General features: G+C 45.1%; 1 protein-coding gene across 1 annotated transcript in view; it reads right to left on the bottom strand.

Moving 5' to 3' along the window:
- The window catches only part of SSUH2 (ssu-2 homolog), a 70,819-nt gene extending 51,113 nt beyond the window's left edge, over positions 1–19,706 (bottom strand). The window contains exons 1-3 of the mRNA XM_077763748.1: positions 19,700–19,706; positions 19,103–19,260; positions 16,622–16,742 (exon numbers count right to left, since the gene is read on the bottom strand). Coding sequence (XP_077619874.1) covers positions 16,622–16,742; positions 19,103–19,260; positions 19,700–19,706 — 286 coding nt within the window. The remainder of the gene's footprint in view (positions 1–16,621; positions 16,743–19,102; positions 19,261–19,699) is intronic.
- Between the last annotated feature and the right edge of the window lie 500 nt (positions 19,707–20,206).

Here is a 20,206-nt window from a genome sequence, read left to right as displayed (position 1 = left end):
GGGGTGGGGGGTGTATATCCTGAATTCACCCAGACACATTAGATGAATTTTTTTTCCTTGAAGACAAGCATATCACCCAATCCAAATGCTCATAAGAAAATTTAACACCAATATAATGTATCTATAGATAAACTGTCACTATAATTTCTTGACATATAAAATAATGACAAGTGAGGTAGGTGCTTATCTCTTAAAGTGCATGATTACTGTATTCAGAGCTTCAAATGTATCTGTCAAGTATGCCAACTATCTTAAGCCAGGCTCCCAAGAAGCAACCTAGGTGAGGATGCAAGTTGAAGGGATTTATTAAGGAGAAACCTGTAATGGAGTAAGGGAAGCAGGACAGACAAGGGACCTTTCAAGGTCCCAACCATGGTCTGGTCCCTTGGGGAACTCTGGAGGATGAGTTACACCCCAGAATTTGCCTCCCACCCCAACACAACAGAGAAACACTTTCATACCCAGCCCAACAGTCACTGTCTACAAACTCCCAGGGGCTAAAGATGGGCCTGGAAGAAAATAGCAGGTGCAAGTGATGGGAGCAAAGCACAAAGAAACTGTGACATGAGTGCTGAAGCCCGCAAAAGAGACCCAAGGGCTCTAAGTGAAGCACTAAGAGCGTCTGCTGTACCAAGGTATGTGGAGAGTACCATGTTTGAAAGTTTGAAAAAGTCTTTCTCCAGGTATCCCAAAAATAGAGTGACAGATCCCGGCCAGGTTAATTTCCATACAAACTTCAGGGTTCTGGGATCAGCTCGCAAATCTTCACATGAGAAAGAGAAATGCCCTGAGTTTTAGCACGCTATTTTCCACACACTGGCTATCTTGATGGCTAGATGGAGCTGCCCTCACAGAATTGTTCAATCCAATGTGTGGCAGTGATAAGACATCCTCAAAATGTTAATCTTCTCTTGGAGTTTTGTCCCAAATGCTGATCTTGAACCAGGCATTGCTGAAATAGCATCATTGGACACCCACTATTCTTTTTTCTCTATTTAAGCTCAAGAGTCATTGCCTGGGCTCTTCAATGCAGCATGCATAAACAGGCAGTGAGGAGAGCTTTCCTTTACCAGTAATGAATTAAGCTTGAAATTTGATTTTCTCAGCTCAATCACCTTCTCTACCTTTGACTGTAAAATCAATACTCTGGACATTGATTTGTAATTTTCTCTCCAAGTGAAGTTTTGGCAACACTCAGAGTCCATGGTTTTCATGCATCCCTTCAATATGAAGTGCTTTCATTCTTTGCGATTAAAAACAACAACAACAACAAATTCGGATGTTCATAACCTAGAGAGATTCCTGATTTTCTATTCTAGTATAATCCAGCCTCATATGCCAAAGAGAACTGTACCTTGTGATACAAAAGAAAGAAAAAAAACCCCACCATCTGTTAAAGGTTTGTCTGTGTAACTCAAGTGAAGGCAAGCTGCCTTACGGTTATCCCAGCATCCTCTCCCATTGAAATAAATAACAGCGGAAGATAATAAAAAGCAATGAATGGCAATTTTAATTATTTATACTTACTTGAACTGTTTAAATGATAAAAGCCTTACATCATGTCAAAAGGACATAAGAGCCTTTTGAAATGAAAGAGCTCCCACTAGCCAAAGCTGGAACAGTCTGGGCAATAAAATAAGTAGCTATGATACTTTATTATAACCCCCAAATAAATAAATTAAAATTAGTTAAAGAAATATCCATGAGCCCATACTGATATTTTTAAACGATTAAATAAATAACTAGGGGAGGGCAGCTCTTCCTGCCTGTCTCCTCCTCGTGCTTTAATAAAAACACCTGCAAACAAACAAGGGAGAAGTGATAACTCTTCCTGATGGGAGGATTCCTAACAAATATAAAAAGGAGGGAAAACAGAAACCACCATCAGGGCAGTATAGTGATAACTGCTGTCAGATCCACCAGTGAATACTAACCTGCGTGGGTGATTTTTCAAAGAGAAACAAGATATTTGATACCCTCAAAGAATCCTCCTTCCAAGTAGTTCTTGATTTTGAAAGGGGAAATGGCAACTTGATGCAAAATCTGTCAGACACCACATGATGAAAGTTCACATGAGCAGTTACAGACATACCCATGTCATGTACCTAACGGTACACACTGGGATGGGCACCTCACCTCTCCAGCATTCTTCCCCCAAATCCACAACCTCAGTCTATCTAATCATGAGAAAATATCCTATGGCTCAAATTGAGGGGCATTCTACAAAATACAAAATACCTGACCAGTACTCTTCAAAACTGTCAAGGTCATAAATGACAAGACTGAGAAACTGTTCCACATTGGACAAGACCAAGGAGACAAGATGGTTCATAATGCAGGACGCTGGATGGGATCCTGGAACAGAATAAGGACATTGTGGGGGAATCTGAATAAAGTTCGAGTCTGTAATATACTTCATTGTCTTGTGCCAGTATTAATTCTTAGTGTTGGACAACTGTATCATGGCATCATTACAGGAAGCTGAAAGAAGAGTATCTCAAAATTCTCTTTGCAACTCTCCCGTAAGTCTACAAGTCTACAAATTTTCAGGAAAAAAAAAAACAACGTTTTTAAGTCGTATGTGCTTATTGTAACAAGTCAAACAGAATAGGAGATATAAAGAAAAAAATTACCCTCCCCTCCCCAGACATCCCACTCCTTGAACTGACCAGTTCAGTGTTAACTTTATGGTTCTTTTCGCTCATATATATATATGTATGTGTATGTATGTATGTATGTATATATATATGTATATGTGTATATACATATGTACATTTAGTAAGGTTTTCCCTTTGGTTTTGATTTGACTGTTTTTAAAAATGGATTGTTGTGAGGATGAAGGTAAATATTTACAGATTTAACCTTTACAGAAATCTCTTTAAGAGGCTCTAAAGAGACATTCTGTTTTAGGATGTCCATCAAAACATATGGACCCTGATTTATTTCTGGGGCTCTCTCTGGTCAAAAACCTTTCCTCTGTGTCTCCACTGTGTTCCAGCCCTCTTAATCTACTGTTTATTCCATTTCATGTGGCTACTTCCTTTCCTTTCCAGAGGAAACCAATTCAGTCTTGCTGGCTCCTACAAATGTCCCTACCCACTTAGTAGCAAGAGCTCCATCACCAGAGTCCAAAGCAGGTAACAAGGGACACTTCAAGCTGGCAGGGAAGCTGGAAATGTTCCTGACACACTATATTTGAGTCAAAGGTCAATTCAAGAGGGCTCCGTGGTGGCATTGTTCAGTATTTTTACACATAACCCATCTGAAAGAAATTATATCCCATTCTTTGCAATAAACATGCATCCATATTTGATACACGCCATATGAATTTAGAGGAAAGGGATGTTTGCTGCCATAGTCAGCAAGCAGCACCCCAAGAAAAGAGGACGGACACAACAATGAGGACAGGGACTGGTTACACTTTCAGAGTGACCTGTGGGGGGCAGAGCAGTCCCAGGAATCCAGCTATATCCTTGGGACCCATTCTTGTTTATCTTCCTCTACACAGACAGTGGCAGCCTGCGATTCCAGCTCACCGCTTACTGGAGCATAAAGGCATATTTATGTAAAGAACTTATTAAATTCAACACCCAAGAAACAAATAACCCAGTGAAGTAGTGGGCAGAACACATGAATAGACATTTTCCCAAAGACAACCAGATGGTTAACAGACACATGAAAAGATGCTCAACATCACTCATCATCAGGGAAATACCAAACAAAACCACAATGAGGTACCACCTCACAACTGTCAGAGTGGCAAAAATTAACAACTCAGGAAACAACACATGTTGATGAAGATGTGGAGAAAAGGGAGCGTCCTTGAACTGTTGGTGGGAATGCAAACTGGTGTAGCCACTAGGGAAAACAGTATGGGGGGTCCTTAAAAAGTCAAAAATAGAACTAGCAATTGCACTACTAGGTATTTACTCAAAGGATACAAAAATACAGAATCAAAGAGTTAAGTGTGTCTCAGTTTTCACAGCAGCAGTATCAACAATAGCCAAACAATGGAAAGAGCCCAAGTGTCTATCAACTGATGAGTGGATAAAGAAGATGTGGTGTATGCATGTATGTGTATTATATATATATATATATATATAAAGAGAAATATTACTCAGCCATCAAAAATAATGAAATCTTGCCATTTGCAAGGATGTAGATGGAGCTAGAGTGTATTATGTTAAGTGAAATAAGTCAGAGAAAGACAAACACCATGTGATTTTACTCATATGTGGAATTTAGGAAACAAAACAGAGGAACATGTGGGAATGAAAAAAAGAGAGAAAAAGAGAAGCAAATCAGAAGAGACTCTTAACATAGAGAACAAACTGAGGGCTGATGAAGGGAGGTGTGCAGGGGTGATGGCCATTAAGGAGGGCACTTGTTATGATGAGCAGTGGGCGTTATATGTAAGTGATGAATCACTAAATTCTACTCCTGAAACCAACATTACACTATATGTTAAATAACTAGAATTTAAATGAAAATTGGGGGGGGAGGCATATTTGTGTGCTTTTATGCTGATTTCTTTTGGGCAAAGGTAGAGCATATTCTAACTTAGAGGACGATGTTACCAAAATAATTATTTTTGATACTTTATTGTGGCAACCACAGAAAATGTACATTTATTTGTTCTCAGTCCTGGCACTGGATCTCAGTCTTCCCACTTGGTCACTGTTGATGTGGGGAAAATTAGTTCTCCTCTCTGAGCCTGTTTTCTTCATAGGTAAAAGGTACTAATAGTATACATCTTAGATGGTTGCTGTGAGAGTTACAGAGCTAATGTGTGTAAAGTACCTACACTAGAACTTGGCATTTAAAAATCCTCCAGCTTAAAGAAATAAATTACACACACCATTTCTTGAAATAAAGAGTTGTGGACATAAACATAGATCTATTTGGTTAGCAGACAAGGTCCCACACAATTTTGCTAGAAAAACAAGAAGTCATATGCATAAAAAAGTCTTAGGGGCCACACAGCAACTACAGAAAGCGGTGGGTGGGGCTCCATTGTTTGGGGAGAGGACACCTGAAACAAAGCTGGACTACGGGCTGCAGTTTACTTCCCATTAGTAAACCATGTCAGGGAAGAGAATGAGCTTCCTCTCTGTAATACACCAAGAAAGGAAAAAAATACGTATTTTGAGTAAGTATTAGAAAGGGGGAAATGAGATCTTTTGAATAGGAAATCTATTCTATTCATTCTCACCATCCATTCAGTCTCCTTGACTTAGTGGGAACAGGTGAAATTAAACAGCTTCTGCCAATGCTGAAACCCGGCCCAGAACTAAAAAGGGCACTGCTGTTTATTGGGTTCTGTTCTGCACACTCCTTAGATTATCTGAAATCCTCACAAGGACATTTTGAGATCAGGAATATAATTCTCCCTTTTTTAATTGAGGAATTAGATTCAGAAAGGTATAATGCATACAAAGCACTTAACAGACCATTAGCACAGAGCAATTGTGCAGCATATCATAGTTATAGATAAGATTATGGCTATTTATTAGGTATCACATAAATGCCATGATTTCCAGCTTTCTTTTAAAAATGTAAAGAGCTAGCAATACATGGCAACAGTTGGCCCAAAGCCCCCTTTTTAATCCAACTTGCCTCAGTCTTCACCACCCCCTACTGTTTTATAACTGCTTGGAGCCACCAGTTTCTACCAAGCATGGGTTCCTGCAAACTTCTAATCACTCAGTTTATCTTTCGTGTCCTTTGTGCAATAATTTTTTCTTAATGATGTTCAAGATCATCTTACATTAACAATTTCTTCACTTGTATTTTTCAGTTGGCTTTGTATCATTAGCAGTTTCCCACATTATTAGAAGTTCTTTACATATTATCACTGTTCTGTAACATTTCATTGTAAACTTCAATTGCAGCCTCCATAGCAAAGATATGGCTGCATCTGACTGGATGATTCCAGGTCATGTGTCCCCCCCTTAGCAGGGAAGTGAGTGGCAGACATTTTTAGCGTGTGGTGACCAACTCCTTCGGATATGTCTGGGACAGTCCAGTTTTTAAACTGCAAGTCTCAGGGTGCCTGGGTGGCTCAGTTGGTTAAGCCTCCAACTTCAGCTCAGGTCATGATCTCACGTTCGTGGGTTCGAGCCCCATGTCAGGCTCTGTGCTGACCGCTCAGAGCCTGGAACCTGCTTCAGATTCCATACCTCCCTGTCTCTCTGCCCCTCCCCCTCTGATGCTCTGTCTCTCTCTGTCTCAAAAATAAATAAAACATTTAAAAAATTTTAAGAATAAATAAATAAGCTAGAAGTCTCCTGTTCTGAGACTCCCTTAATTCCAGGGAAACCAGGACAACTTACTCCCCTCTCAGGCAGATGGTCAACTCTGGCCCATGAGGTAGGGAGCGCATGATGCTCCAGAGTACATTTTCCAAGGGAGGCCAGAAAGATTCCAGTCCTGATGGACTTCAGGAAGAAAAGAGGTCTGTCTGAAGGCAGGGAACTAGGCTGGGTGAACTCTTGTGCTTTCTCTCAGCTACAGAGTTCCAGAATTCTGGAGCTCCAGGTCCTGTAGTGCTGGAAGCCTTTCCTTCCACTTACCCGTTTTTGCAAGTACTCAAAGTATTTCACATGAGCTCCACCACTGCTGGGGGGGAACCAAAATGAATTTAATAAGAACCCACAACCCAACACTATTTTTCATTCCACTGGGTTAGCAGCTAAGTGAGATTCAGGATAAAAATCACTTCCCAAAAGTAAGCCTCATTCTGCAAGTCTTCCTAGAATCCAGGTTCCACTTCAAGAGGATGAGGCACGGGCACAAGGGACTGGATTGTGGATGTATTGACTGCTGATCTCCCGAGCCAGTGTTCCTGATCCTCTTCCCCTCCTGAGGGAGTAATGGAGTCCCACCCCATGCCTGACTCCCACCCCCACCCCCAGTCAGGAATAAGCACCAATCAGGCCAGCCACAGAATGCCAGTGCCCACACCCAGCCACTGTGACACAAGCCAATCAGTCCCTCGGCTGGGGATTCCCAATTTGGAGCTGGGACACAGAGAGCCCTGCCTCTGGGTCATTGGTGCCAGGAGAACCTGAAAATAAGACCCAGCAGCCATCTTCCCTGTTCTGTGGGAAAATATGGAATCCTTTGGAGATTGGCAGAGACCCGAGAGAGATGGGGAGTGAGACAGAGAAAATGCCCCTGTGGTATCAAAACCTTGCTCTGGTCCCTGAGGCCCTGGTTCCTACAGGCTACCCTGTATCCTTTCCCAGTGTGTGTCCACAAAGTCCCCTTGCTTCTCATAAAGTCCTTGATTAACATGCAAACTAAAGCTGTGGGAGTTATCAAGTTGCCCATAATCAATGATCAGAATGGTTGTACGCAGGTGCCTGGGTGGCTCAGTCAGTTAAGTGACATACTTTGGCTCAGGTCATGATCTCATGGTTCATGGGTTCAAGTCCCGAGTTGGGCTCTGTGCTGACAGCTCAGAGCCTGGAGCCTACTGTAGATTCTATGTCTCCCTCTCTCTGCCCCTTCCCTGCTCATAATCTGTCTCTATCTCTCCAAAAGAAACAAACAAACAAACAAACAAAAAGAATGGTCATGCTGTGGGAATACTGGTGTAAAAGCAGTCATGTGAAATGTAAGGTGGAGCAGATGTTCAGCCCATTTGTACTAATGCCACTGTTCACATTGCATTTTTTTTAAGTTTATTAATTTTTTTTTTATTTTTAAGAGAGAGATCAAGGGAGAGGCAGAGAGGGAGGGAGGAAGGGAGAATCCCAAGCAGGCTCTGCACTGTCAGCACAGAGCCCAACACAGGGCTCGATCTCACAAACTGTAAGATCATGACCTGAGCCGAAGTCAGGAGTTGTACATTTAACCAACTGAGCCACCCACGCACTGCCAGATTGCTTTTATTTTTTAAAATTTATTTTGAGAGAGAGAGAGAGAAAGGCAGAGAGAGGGAAAGAAAGAATCCCAAGCAGGCTCCATGCCATCAGCACAGAGCCCAATGCAGGGCTTGTTCCCACAGACTGTGAGATTATGACCTGAGCTGAAATCAAGAGTCAGACGCCTAGCTTAATGAGCCACAGGTGACCCCCCCATTGCTTTTCTTAATCTCCCTTAAACTAAGTCACCTCCACTGAAAAATGGGGAAAATAAATAAAACCGGCTTCATCGGGTTGTTGTGTGACTTCAATGAAATAATGCACAGAAAATCCTTCAGGCTGAATGAACACTTGATGACTTTGGGTCATAACTCAATCTCTTGAGATAAATTGCTAAGGTTTCTAGAAGTCATCAGTGACCCTCTCAGTGTACACAGCTAATAAGGACAGGTAGGTCTCACAGCCAGACCCCAAGTCCAGTGCTCCCTCTATTCTAGCAGACCTTCAAAGAAGGAAGGTGGTGCCCAGGTGACAGACACTGGTGGAAGAGGAAATTGACAAGCGGACAAGAGGCACAAATCAAGGACTGATTATTTTGAGAGCCACTCACTATGGGATGGTTGCCAGACTCATCAGCTTCCTAGGCCAAACTGGCAACCGCGTTGTCAGAGGCAGCCTTACCTGGAGCCCAGGGAGCCCAGAGGGACACCCAGGCGAGTGGTGAGAATGTTGCAGTAGGTCGTGAAAGGAATCAGATCCGAAGGTCATTTCTTTCTGCAATGACTGATGGCGGCAACGAAGTGCGGCTTCTACTTGAGGGATGCTTATTTGGGTTCCTCTTCAGCTGAAGGGTTAGAAAAATGGACAGGAAAGGGGGAAGACAGGGGAAGACAGGGAGAATGCCACACTGCAAGTTGGCCCTGGACTTGAGACGTCAGGCTCTCAGAAACCCATTCCTGCCTAGACTGCAGATGGAATCTTAAGTCAGTTCATTTTTTTAAATCTTTGTTTATTTTTTGGGAGAAAGAAAGAGACAGTGTGGGGAGGGGCAGAAAGAGAGGGAGACACAGAATCTGAAGCAGGCTGCAGCTCTGAGCTGTTAGCACAGAGCCTGATGTGGGGCTCAAACTCACAAACCAGGAAGGAGATCATAACCTGAGCAAAGTCAGATGCTTAATCTACTGAACCACCCAGGTGGTCCTCAAGCCAGTTCATTTTATTGCAGGAAAAAAAAAAGTTTGGCATCACCAATTACCAAAGAAATGTCAGTAGAAACCATGATGTGCCACATATCTCTCTCAGTAGCAAAAATAATAAATAAAAATAATGTGCAATGATGGCAAATTTGCAAAAAAGTGGTAAGTTCAAATGTTGCTTCTGGAAGAGTATTTTGGAAAGTGATTTGGGAAAGTTTCTTGAGCCACAAAATTACTGATGCCCTGTGACCCAATGATGACACTCAAACAGAAAATTTTCTAAAAGAATCCAAAACTCAGTGTCCACAGATGCTAGAACTGCCATGTAACTTAATGGCCCACCACCAAAGAGAGCTTAAAAACAATCCAAATGTCCACGGTATGAAACTAGTTCAGCGAATTATAATATGTCCACATAATGGGATATTTTGGAGTCACTCAAGGTAACAATGGTGAGGACTAATAACTTAGAAAATGTTTTCAATAGGCCTAGTCCCACAAGAAAAATGTATAGGCTTATAATTGGAGAAAATTTATATTTTCAGGGGTATAAGACTAAAAAAGTTCAGATTAATGAAAAAGGTAAGGGAGTAGAGAATGGACGGTATTCAGCCTCAACTTCCTCACTGAAAACTTGGGGCAGTGTTAACTCTCTTTCTCTCTCTCCCTCTTTCTCTCTCTCCCCATCCCTCCCTACAAAACTGAGGGGTATGAATCAGATCATACATGGAAAGATTTGTGCTTGGGGCAGGCTCTTCTCTTCTCCCTGCAGCTCGGGGATCTAGGACGGTGTGATGGGCAGGGGTGGGGAGCTGCCTAAGGAGCCAGAGGTGAGAGCAGAAAATGCTTTATCTGAAAACAAATACAGAGGGTGACGTCTGGCCGGCTCTTCTTACCCACCACGTGCTTCTGTCTCCAACATACCTCTCCTGCTTGTGTCTCCTGCACACCTCTCCCCATACTGTTCTGGTCAATAGGAGAGCCAGGCTTCCAGCACGCAGAGATTTGGTGGCCAGGGAAGAAGAAAGGCCACTGAAGCCCCCACCAAGCCGGAAGCCTCAGTCAGGAGGTAACCCCATGCTTCCCCAACGTTTACAGTAGATAAAGGGCCTCTGCATCTCGGACTCCTCTGAGACTCACAAGAATCCTAGGAGGACGTAGAATGGGGACTGTCATCTAAGGAAGTAACTGAGACTCAGAGAGGTGAACCATCCTCCCTAGGGCTGCACAGCCTTTAAGTGGCAGAACCCAGGCCTGATGACTCCAAGACCCACATTCTGTTGGCAAATTGGGAGGTTACCAGCAGAAGCCAAGCTGCCTTCCCCAAAGGCCCAACTCCCCTTGAAACCTTTATAACAAGGAGGCGGAATTCCCTTCCAAGGGAAAGAACACTAGTTATCTTGTCTGGAAGTTCCCAAACTTGAGCATGTGTCAGGATTACTTGAGGGGGGTGGGTGCGGGGAGGGGGTGGCACATCCGGGTGACTCAGTCAGTTAAGCATCCTACTCTTGGTTTCAGCTTAGGTCACGATCTTGCAGTTTTCCAGCTGGAGCCCCATTTCAGGCTCCACACTGTGCGGAGCCTGCTTTGGATTCTCGGTCTCCCTCTCTCTCTGCCCCTCTCCTGCTCATACCTTCTTTCTCAAAATAAATAAATCAACTTAAAAAAAAGAATCCCTGGGATGGGGGAGCATTAAAATATGGATTGCTGGACCCCACCCCAGAGTTTCCAAGTTAGTAGGCCTGGGTGGGGCCCAACAACGTGCCGATGATGCTGGTCTGTGGAACACACTTGGAAAACCACTAGTCTGGAAGTCTCAATAAGGGCTTGACCTCAGAGATGTATGTGGGCCAGAAGGGAAGAGAGTCTGCATGAAAACCAAGGGGGGAAAGGTGACCTTTTGCTTCCAATAGGGAAACGAAATGAGCAAAGGAAGGAGCAGATGAGAGGAAGGCACGGTTTGTAACATCGAGCCCTGAGTTGGGCCCTATGCTGACAGCTCCCAATCCCTACTTGGAGTTCTCTCTCTCTCCCTCTCTCCGTGTGCCCATCTCCCCATTCAAATAAATACATAAACTTAAAACAAAACAGAAATGCACACTGTGACCCAGCAGGTCTAGGGTGGGAGCTGAGACTATATTTCTGACAGGCTTCCAGGTGATGCTCATGCGCCATCTGGGGACCACCCTGCGGGTAGCAAAGTGTCATACCTCCATTTAAACAAACAAACAAACAAAAAACAAAGAAAGCCCAGTGTAAATGAAATTTCAATTTTATTTCTAACATGATGCTTCTCTCCTCTACCCACTTGAGGCTGACCCTGGCTGGGAACCAGAATGGAGAAGGGGATGCGGTCTGTCTTTTCAGTGCCCTGCTCCCCTTTCACCTCATCACTGACACCCTGGGGGTGAAGATGCACTTTTTACAAAGTGGGTGCTATCTACAGCTGTCCCTTCTGAGTGGACAGGTGGCAGGCCAGGATGACCGCACATCCCCAGGCACCGAGGAGACTCTGGAGGGCTGCCTGCCAGGAGCCAGGAGGTGTGCCCAGGGACAGGACCCCGAGTCAGGCAGGAGTAGAGCTGGGGAGGCCAAGGCAGAGGTCCCTACAAAGCATCCTCCAGAGAGAGAATGGTAAAAGAAGCTTTGGCATTTGGAGCAGCCATGCCATAGGGCCCCCACCAGCCCAGTCTCTCCCATCCCAGGAGTCTATCATTTGCATTTCTATGAATCTGGAGTCCAGGTGGTCCTGACCGTAAACCTGGACACTGGGCCAGGGGTGCAGGGACTAGGCAGAGCTAGAGGGGGTGGGAGACCACCTGGTGGGGGCCAGTTTCTGCAAGAGCTGGATGAGCAAGTTGCATTTTAGAGTTGCTTTGTCTTCCCTCCCACCACTCCCTTCAGAAGGCTCTGCTGGGCACCTGTCCTCTCTTGTTGACATCCTGGGCAAAGCCTCCAGCCTTCAGTTCTCTTTGGGAGATTTAGCCCGCTGGGGTGCTGGAGGGATGATACATACATGGGTGGTGCTTCCTTGGGCATGTCTATGTATAAACACTTCTCACGCAGATGTACGTTATTCTTAAACTTCTGTGGACACACATCAACCGGGGATCTTGCTGAAATGCAGACTCTGGGAGCACCCCCACACACTGCAGATGCCAGTCTCAAGTCCAGGTTTTCACCTGTGCTTCTGACCACCCTGGGATGAGAGTTTCCCAAGACCACCTTCTTGGGTTGGATTAATTTGCTAGAACAGGTCACAGAACTCGGAGAAACATGATTAGATGACCAGTTTATTATAAAAGGATATTGGGGCACCTGAGTGTCTCAGTCAGTTGAGCTTCCAACTTCAGCTCAGGTCCTGATCTCACAGTTGGTGAGTTCAAGCCTCGCCTGCAGCTCTGCGCTGACAGCTCCGAGCCTGGAGCCTGCTTCGGATTCTGTGTCTCCCTCTCTCTCTCTGCCTCCTCCACTCACTCTCTGTCTTTCAAAAATAAACATTAAAATTAAAAAGAAAATACTATAAAAAGATACCATTCAGGAGCAGCCAGATGGAAGAGAGGCGTGGTGCGTGGGTGTGGGGCAAGGGCGTGGAGCTTCCGGGCACCCTCCCAGCGCCTCCGTGAGCTCATCAGCCCAGAGGCTCTCCAAATCCCAGCCTTCGGGGGTTTTGTGGAGGCCTCCTTACAAAGGCACAATTGATTGAGTCATTGGCTGCTGGTGACTGAATTTAGCATGGGGATAGGGCACTGAAAATTCCAACCTTCTAATGACACAGTTGGGTCCCCTGCAAGCAGCCCCATCATTAGGTTACCTAAGGGCTTTCCAAAAGTCACTTCATTAACACAAGAAACGACACCTTTATCACTTAGCAAATGCCAGTGATTTTAGGAGTTCTGTACCAGGAACAAGACAAAAGACCAAATATATATTCATTATTATAAATGACGCCACACTGCCCCCTTCCCACATTCGGGCCACTTCCTTCTTCCCCAACATCCTTGGCTCCAGCGAGCCAACCAACCAGATCACTCTTTGCCTGCTTTACTAAATGGGGATAAAATTAAGGTCCGTCATAAGCTCACCTCGTTTCCCCTGATGAGATGAATTCCACCTTACTTGAGGGCATGCAAAGAAACAGTGGACGTAACTATGCATGTCAGCCAAAATGGAAGCTTCTCTTTCCAACTCAGCGCTACCACCACAGCATATTAATGTGACATAGGACAGTGATATCCTCACACATCTGAGCCAAACAAAGACCTCGTATATCTAACAAAATAAAGACCAATCGCAAACCACAACAAACCACAATATTTCAATAAGAATGGCTTTTAATCACCTGGCAGCCACTTGGCCCAGCAGATAAAGGCAACCACTAGAGCCCCTACTCCTGCTCAGTGTAAAAATCTTACAGGAGGAAGGGCGCCTGGGTGTTTCAGTTGGCTAAGCATATGACTTCAGCTCAGGCCATGATCTCACAGTTTGTGAGTTTGAGCCCCATGTGGGGCTCTGTGCTGACAGGTCAGAGCCTGGAGCCTGCTTCGGATTCTGTGTCTCCCTCTCTCTCTGCCCTTCCCCTGCTCTGTCTCTGTCTCAAAAATAAATAATAAACATTAAAAAAATATTTTTAAAAAAGAGGTGTGGGAGGGAAGGAGAGTCTGAGGGCTAGATGTGGCTTGGTTGCTGTCTGGAAAAACTGCCTGGGCTCGTGGGGCCCCCGAATTCCCACAGAGCTGGATGCCGCAGGCTCAAAAGGAGTCTAAGTGTTCAAATGCTGACGGGTGAGAAGCAAAAGATCCCTGGAGCTCAGAAGCAGGGGCCCTGGGAGGGCCTGGGAGGGCAGAGGGGAGCCAAGGCTGGAACACGGCCCCTGGTTTAGAGCAGAGATTGAAGGGATGCACTTTGAAGACAGAGGTGGGACCATGAACCAAAGAATATATGTGGCCTCTAGGAGCTAGGAAAGGGAAGAAAATAAACTTTCCCCTAGAGCTTCAAAAACAAACAAACAAACAAAAACAAACCTGGCCTGCTGACACCTGATTTTAGGATTCCTGACCCTCAGAATCCTCAGAGGGAAATTTCTGCCTTATTTTACCATAGGTGGTGGTCATTTGTTGCAGAGGCAAAAGGAAACAAATTCAGTTAGAAGTTGGTGCCCTTCTACCATGTGTTGGTTTCCTAGGCCTCTGTAACAAATACCACGAAGGGAGTGGCTGAAACAAGACACATCTGTTGCCTCCCTGTCCTGGAGGCTACAAGTCCCCGCTCGAGTGGCTCGTAGAGCCACACTCCCTCTGAAGGCTGTAGGAAAGGATGGATTCCAGGCTCCTCCCTAGTGGCTGGTAGCTCCTTGGCTTGTGGCAATCTGACTGCAACCTTCATGTCGTGTTCCCCCTGCGTGTGTGTCTGTCTCTGGGGCCAAATTGCCCCTTTTCATAAAGACACAGGATGAGCACCTACCTACCCTAATGAACTCACTGAACTAGATCACCCCACAAAGACTGTATTTCTTTTTTCTTAATGTTTATTTTGAGAGAGAGAGAGAAAAAGAGAGAGCATTCGACCAGGGGAGGGGCAGAGAGAGAGGATCTCAAGCAGGCTCTACACTATCCGCACAGCCCAATGCAGGACTCGAACCCACAAAGCCACAAGATCACGACCTGAGAGCCAAAACCAAGAGTCGGAAGCATAACCAACAGAGCCACCCAGGCACCCTACAAAGGTTGTATTTCTAAATACAGGCCACATTCACGGGTGCTGGGGGTCAGTACTGCAACATCTTTTAAGGGGACACAGTTCGACTTGTACACAAAGTTTGTCCCTAAAAGTTGCCCTCCTTTATAAAGCCCATGCAAGAGGGTAATAATTCTTTCCCTGCAAAAGGAAGCAACCCCTGCTGTTCTCCCCTAGGTCACTGCCATTGGCCTGAGAAGCAAGTGCCTGGCACCCAGGGACAGCGCCCACCACCTACTCTATAATTCATCCCACTCTGCTGACCTGTGGGTGCTGCGGTGAAATCCTCCCCAGCTCTTGCAATGTTTCCCTCCCAGCCTCAGCACCTGCTACACGCCACACTCGCAGTGTTTGTCGCAAGAACACACCCTTCATCTTTGTTTCCCATCCGCTGAACCCAGCAAAAACATCAGCACTGAGTCCATGTGTCTTGAATTAAAAAATGACTCCAGGAAACTTTCCGTGGACACAGATGAGCTGAACTCAACCTGTTTTCAAAGAAGACATCGTGTATGAAGTGGTGACATTCTCTGAAGCACTGAGACTCTGCAGGCAGCTCACATCTGCGGCTCAGGTGGAATTAAATTGGAGCCAATCCTTTTTGAAGCAGAGACTGAGATCCTACGGGAGACTAAAGAGACAGGGAGCAACAGACTTCTCCCTCTCATCCCAGCCCCGCAGAGCTCAGCACGGTGTTTCAGACAGACATAGCACCTTTAGGGCAGCCAGTCTCTAGAACATCAATGGGCTTCTGGGTCAGCTCAAAGAGATGTGGAGACACCAGCCTGCAGAACCAGAACCTTCCAGACATTGGGTCTCTGTGCATTAATGAAGCCATGCTGAACACAGAAGCTCCCACTGTTCTCAGAGATCAAGGGCTGCTCTGGGACTGAAAGAAAACAATAAACATCATTCTCCTCCATAGGCACACACAGCCCCTCCCCGGGGCCTGCTCCCGTGTCATTGCTGTTGGTCCTTGAGGCTGACAAAGATCCCACCCCTTTTCTCTCACCTGGGGGGCAAAGTGGACTCCATCTAAGCAAGGGCAGGGGCTAGTCTCCTCTGTTTTGGCAATGACTCTGGCAGGGAAGATGGTGACTTGGGTTCATTTGCTCACTCTCATTCCCTGATGGAAAGGGAGGTGAGGGTTCAAGGAGGTGTTTCATGAAGTTAGAAAAAAAAATCAATATTACCTGTCAAGTACTACCTCTTGCATGTGGAACCCAAACTACTAAGGTTATGTGAAAGCTTTAATAGAACTTGCCTTAACAATTTATTCCTAAATCTTCCCCCACCCCCCTGCCAGCTCAATACAATATCGCTACTTAATTTCATGACTGCACGAAACTGCTTTAGACACTACTTGGGGGATAAGGATTAACAGTTCAAGTAAATGCAAATGATGTTTTTGCTACCTTGTCTCAACAGGTTTAGATGAGAATATAGACTCCAATATTAAACTGCATCATGTGTATATAGTTGCCACAGTTATATGTAACTTGGTATCTTTTGTAGTCTGTAAGGGAAATGGTCCTAGTGTTATTATTCAGGCTTAAAACTAGGGTTTGCCTTGTAACTCTATCAGGGCCTGATAACCATGTGATGCTGAAAATCACAAGACAGCATGAAACGTTTTGTTTGCTCGGTTCCATAAAGTGTACTATAGACCTTTCCCCGCTGTTCTCTAACCTCAGGGGGAACAGGACTGAGTTCTAGAGATACACTTATTTATTATAAAAGGTGAATGCAGTTAGGTATCTCCCCAACCCGTCCACAAGCCCAACAGAGACTTGAGAACCCATTTTAGTCTCCTTAAATAACCTTCTCCTTTTAGCAGCCCCGTATTGGCACCCCCAATGAAAACGACGAACTGGAAGGAGAGTGTTGGGTGGCACTGCAGGCCTTGAGAGAGCCCCAGGTTTCCTCCTCCTGGGGGCGGGAACTAGGGGGAAGCAGTGAACGTCATCCTGCAGAGCACTTACTGTTGTGGGCAGAGCTGTGTCCGGCGGCCCATCGTGGTTCACTTCAGTTTTCCAGTCTCCTCCAGGGAAAATTCTCTGCCTGGAACAATCTGGACAGGCTTTGCTACCCTGGTAGCAGTCAAGAGAAGAGCTCTGCAAAGCTGGGACCAAGCCCCATGGCTTCCAGCTAACACTGGGTTGTTGTCCAGGAAAAGTGGTCAAACGTGCTGAATAGTGTTGTATTGCCACAGGCTGAGCTGCTGCAAACCTCTCACCCGTGAAAAAAACCTGTTTTCTAAGAAAGAGAGGATAGCGTTAAGGAGCACAGGCTGGGTAGTCAGACTGCTTGCATCTCAACTGGTGAGCTGTGTGATCATGGCCAAGTGGCCCCACCTCTCTGAGCCAAAGCACTTAAAATGTACTTAGCACATAAAAAACATTCAAAACCATAGCACTTATGATCATGGACTATTTTATTGTGTTCCATCACATAAGGTACTTATTTTGCAATGTGTTTTTTTCTTGTAAAGAAAAGGCATCCATAAGTGAATGCATTGGTAATTATCTATTATCAGAATGAGGCACATTTATCTACAAAATCATTCCCTAACTTCTTCTGAATAAACCACCATTAGGGAATATTGCTGGTTACTTAAAAAACAGTTAGCATTTCATAGGGCTCCCTATTCTTAGCATATCTTTGCTGTATTTTGAACTAATTCTTTTATATATTAGTTTTTTGGGGAAGGAAACTTAGAAGGTTCATCTCCATTACTTTTAATTTAATCCATATCGTCCGCCAAATAAAATAAATAAAAAGGTACACGTTTTACTGAACTCCTATTCTTGACCTCTGCAATCCATACCTGTTGTAAAGAAAAACAGAACACAAATCAAGACTGCAGAAAGATGCTAAAACAAGAGCACTCTAATTTTGAAAAATTCTAATTTTCTTGGGCCACATAGCAATGAGCTATGGTGCATGGCCGATCTGTGGTATAATTAACTTCTCATCTTTTGATCCTGATGAATTTACATATCCAATTATCTTCCTGTTTAATTTCTCATGGTTTTGCCACATTGGCTAAAACTTTGTAACAAAAGTCTTGTGACTTAATGGGCTTTGCGGCTTATCTGTCTGGGTATGCCAGCGTGCTATTGCACCGAGCTGTGAAATCTTCCTGGCAGGACCGAGTACCCAGGCTCCCCGTTCACCAGGGCGACGGACGAGATCACGCCACGGTCAGCAGCTGCAGAGAAGCAGCAGCAAAGGAGATTGCATAAAAATGATACTGATTTCAAGCCACGCGTGCTCCTTTATCAAGGGATACCGGTGCATTGCCCCAAAGCCGGTGCCGATGTAGATGACAGGGTTGAAAGCTCCATTCTTGCCCCACCAGAGTACCTGCTTTGCTTCCTTGGAGGACTCTACAGTAATTCCCACTTGTTCTGTCCGAGTAGACACAGCGAAGAGTCTCCTAAGTGGAGGGCCATTCCCATTCCATGAGGACGCCAATCCGTGGAGCCACCGCACTGTGAACGCACCCAGAGCATGGGCTTCAGTTCTATTCTCTACGCTGAGGTTTTTACAGATGGCCAGTTCATGTGCCAAGGAGGATTTTCTCATCACCCAGAAGGCAAGTTCAACTTTAACTTCGACTAACTGCATTGTTAACGATGCCAGAAGTGTCCAAATTTAGTGGCAAATGTGGTCTACCCAGCTCCTTGTAAAAACAAGCCTGCATGGCTCTAATGGAATACGGTCACGTGCTTTGTTAGGAAGGAAAGGAGATGGATGACTTGCGTTTTGCCTAGCACTTTGGGAGTCGTGACCACAACTTAATATGATCGGGTGTGGTCTGTTTATGGAATTTTCAAAGACCACACTTGGGTATCAAGGTGGGATGGAGGGTGACGGGTAGAGATTTATCATATGCAACCGAGAGACACTAATTCATGAGCAGAGCTGAGGGACACAGCACGTGGAGAATTTACTCAAGCATCCATGCAGAGAGATATTAGTATCATTTATTCTTTTATTTTCAAGCTCTCTCAACTCCTCCCTTCTTTAAAGGGAGAGCAGCTCTTCTGTGAATATAATTTAGGGTAGGAGGAGAGGACCCAGTTCTCTGATTTATGCAAAAGGACATAAATCCACAGATGGGCCTGGAGTACTTTTACATTTCAACAAGGGGCAGGGTGCAGCTGTAGCTTCTGGCAAAGCAAAAAGCCAGGGGAAGTGAAACAGGAGCAGATCACCAGTGGCCATCACTTTTCCTTCATCAGGCCTATGAGGTCATCTTCCATCCCCTTCTCATTCAGCTCATCCAGGCTGCAGTACCGGTGAGTGATTTTCCCGGTTGGTGACTGTGATGACTCGGAGCCCATGGGTGTCCTGGCCCAGCTGACATCTGATGGCAGATGAAACCCCCATGTCCAGGTTCTGGTAGGTGCCCCCAACATTCTGGTGGTGGTGGTCTGAGAACACAGCCATGACACCTGCACGGGAGGGAATGAGATATTAGGGGGCCGAGGATTTCTCTGTCGGGGACTCAGGGGGTTCCCCTGTTTTCTTCTGGGAACAACACAGAGTGCTATTAAATTAAATGCATACTATTAGTCAGTGCCTAAGAAATGAGAATGCAGCATATGTGACATCCAGAATCCTTCCAGGGAATAATTCATCAATATAACATACTATTAACATGTTTGTCATAACTGCTGCAAGAGAGTGAGTGCCAAGGAGCAAGAAGAGAGAAGGAAGATAAAGTGAATGACTTTGAGAGAGATACAGGAAGGGGAAGGAAATATTCTGAGACCTGTATTAACAGCCATAGGATGCAAGCTAAATGTCTACAAAGAGTAATGTTTCTGAAGTTCAAATCAAGATGGCATGGCATGCTCAACATTTAATGTAACTTTTCCGCCCCACACTCACGAGTCATGGTGGATAAAATAGAAAAAAGAAAACCAAAGGACAGAAGTCCCCTCAGCATCAAAATGAAGAGCTCTGAGGAGGATGAGACACAAGACAGAAAGGCAGAGGAATGAGTGGGTTGCAGTGTTGGCGGGAGTGAAGGTCCTGTATGGGAAGAGAGACTGGAAGCATTTCTGTGAGACGAGCAAATAAGGCCCGGCCCCTGTTTGGAGTAGGGGTAGCATGAGGGCCTCTGTTTCTGGAAGGAGGCTGCAGAAAACCATTGCTGTCTGGGGCCCAGGCAGCAGTGTGAAGGTGTCTTTAACAAGTACTCCAGAAAATAAAAGAGAACCGATTTGTAATGTTTACTCACTTCCATGTGGTGAACACTCTCATCGTGGTTGATTGCAAATCACCAGCATGATGTCACTGACCCAGAAGTGGGAAGAGATGCAGGAGCACATCATTCTACGGAGCCTCCACCACCCAGATACAAAAGCAGTGAGCGACCTCGCGGCATCGTCAGAG

The sequence above is a fragment of the Crocuta crocuta genome, unplaced genomic scaffold, assembly GCF_008692635.1.
Source record: "Crocuta crocuta isolate KB4526 unplaced genomic scaffold, BGI_CrCroc_1.0 scaffold184, whole genome shotgun sequence".
Classification (NCBI taxonomy): Eukaryota; Metazoa; Chordata; class Mammalia; order Carnivora; family Hyaenidae; genus Crocuta; species Crocuta crocuta.
Note: the sequence above shows the minus strand (reverse complement) of the source record. Positions and strands in the feature narration are given on the sequence as shown.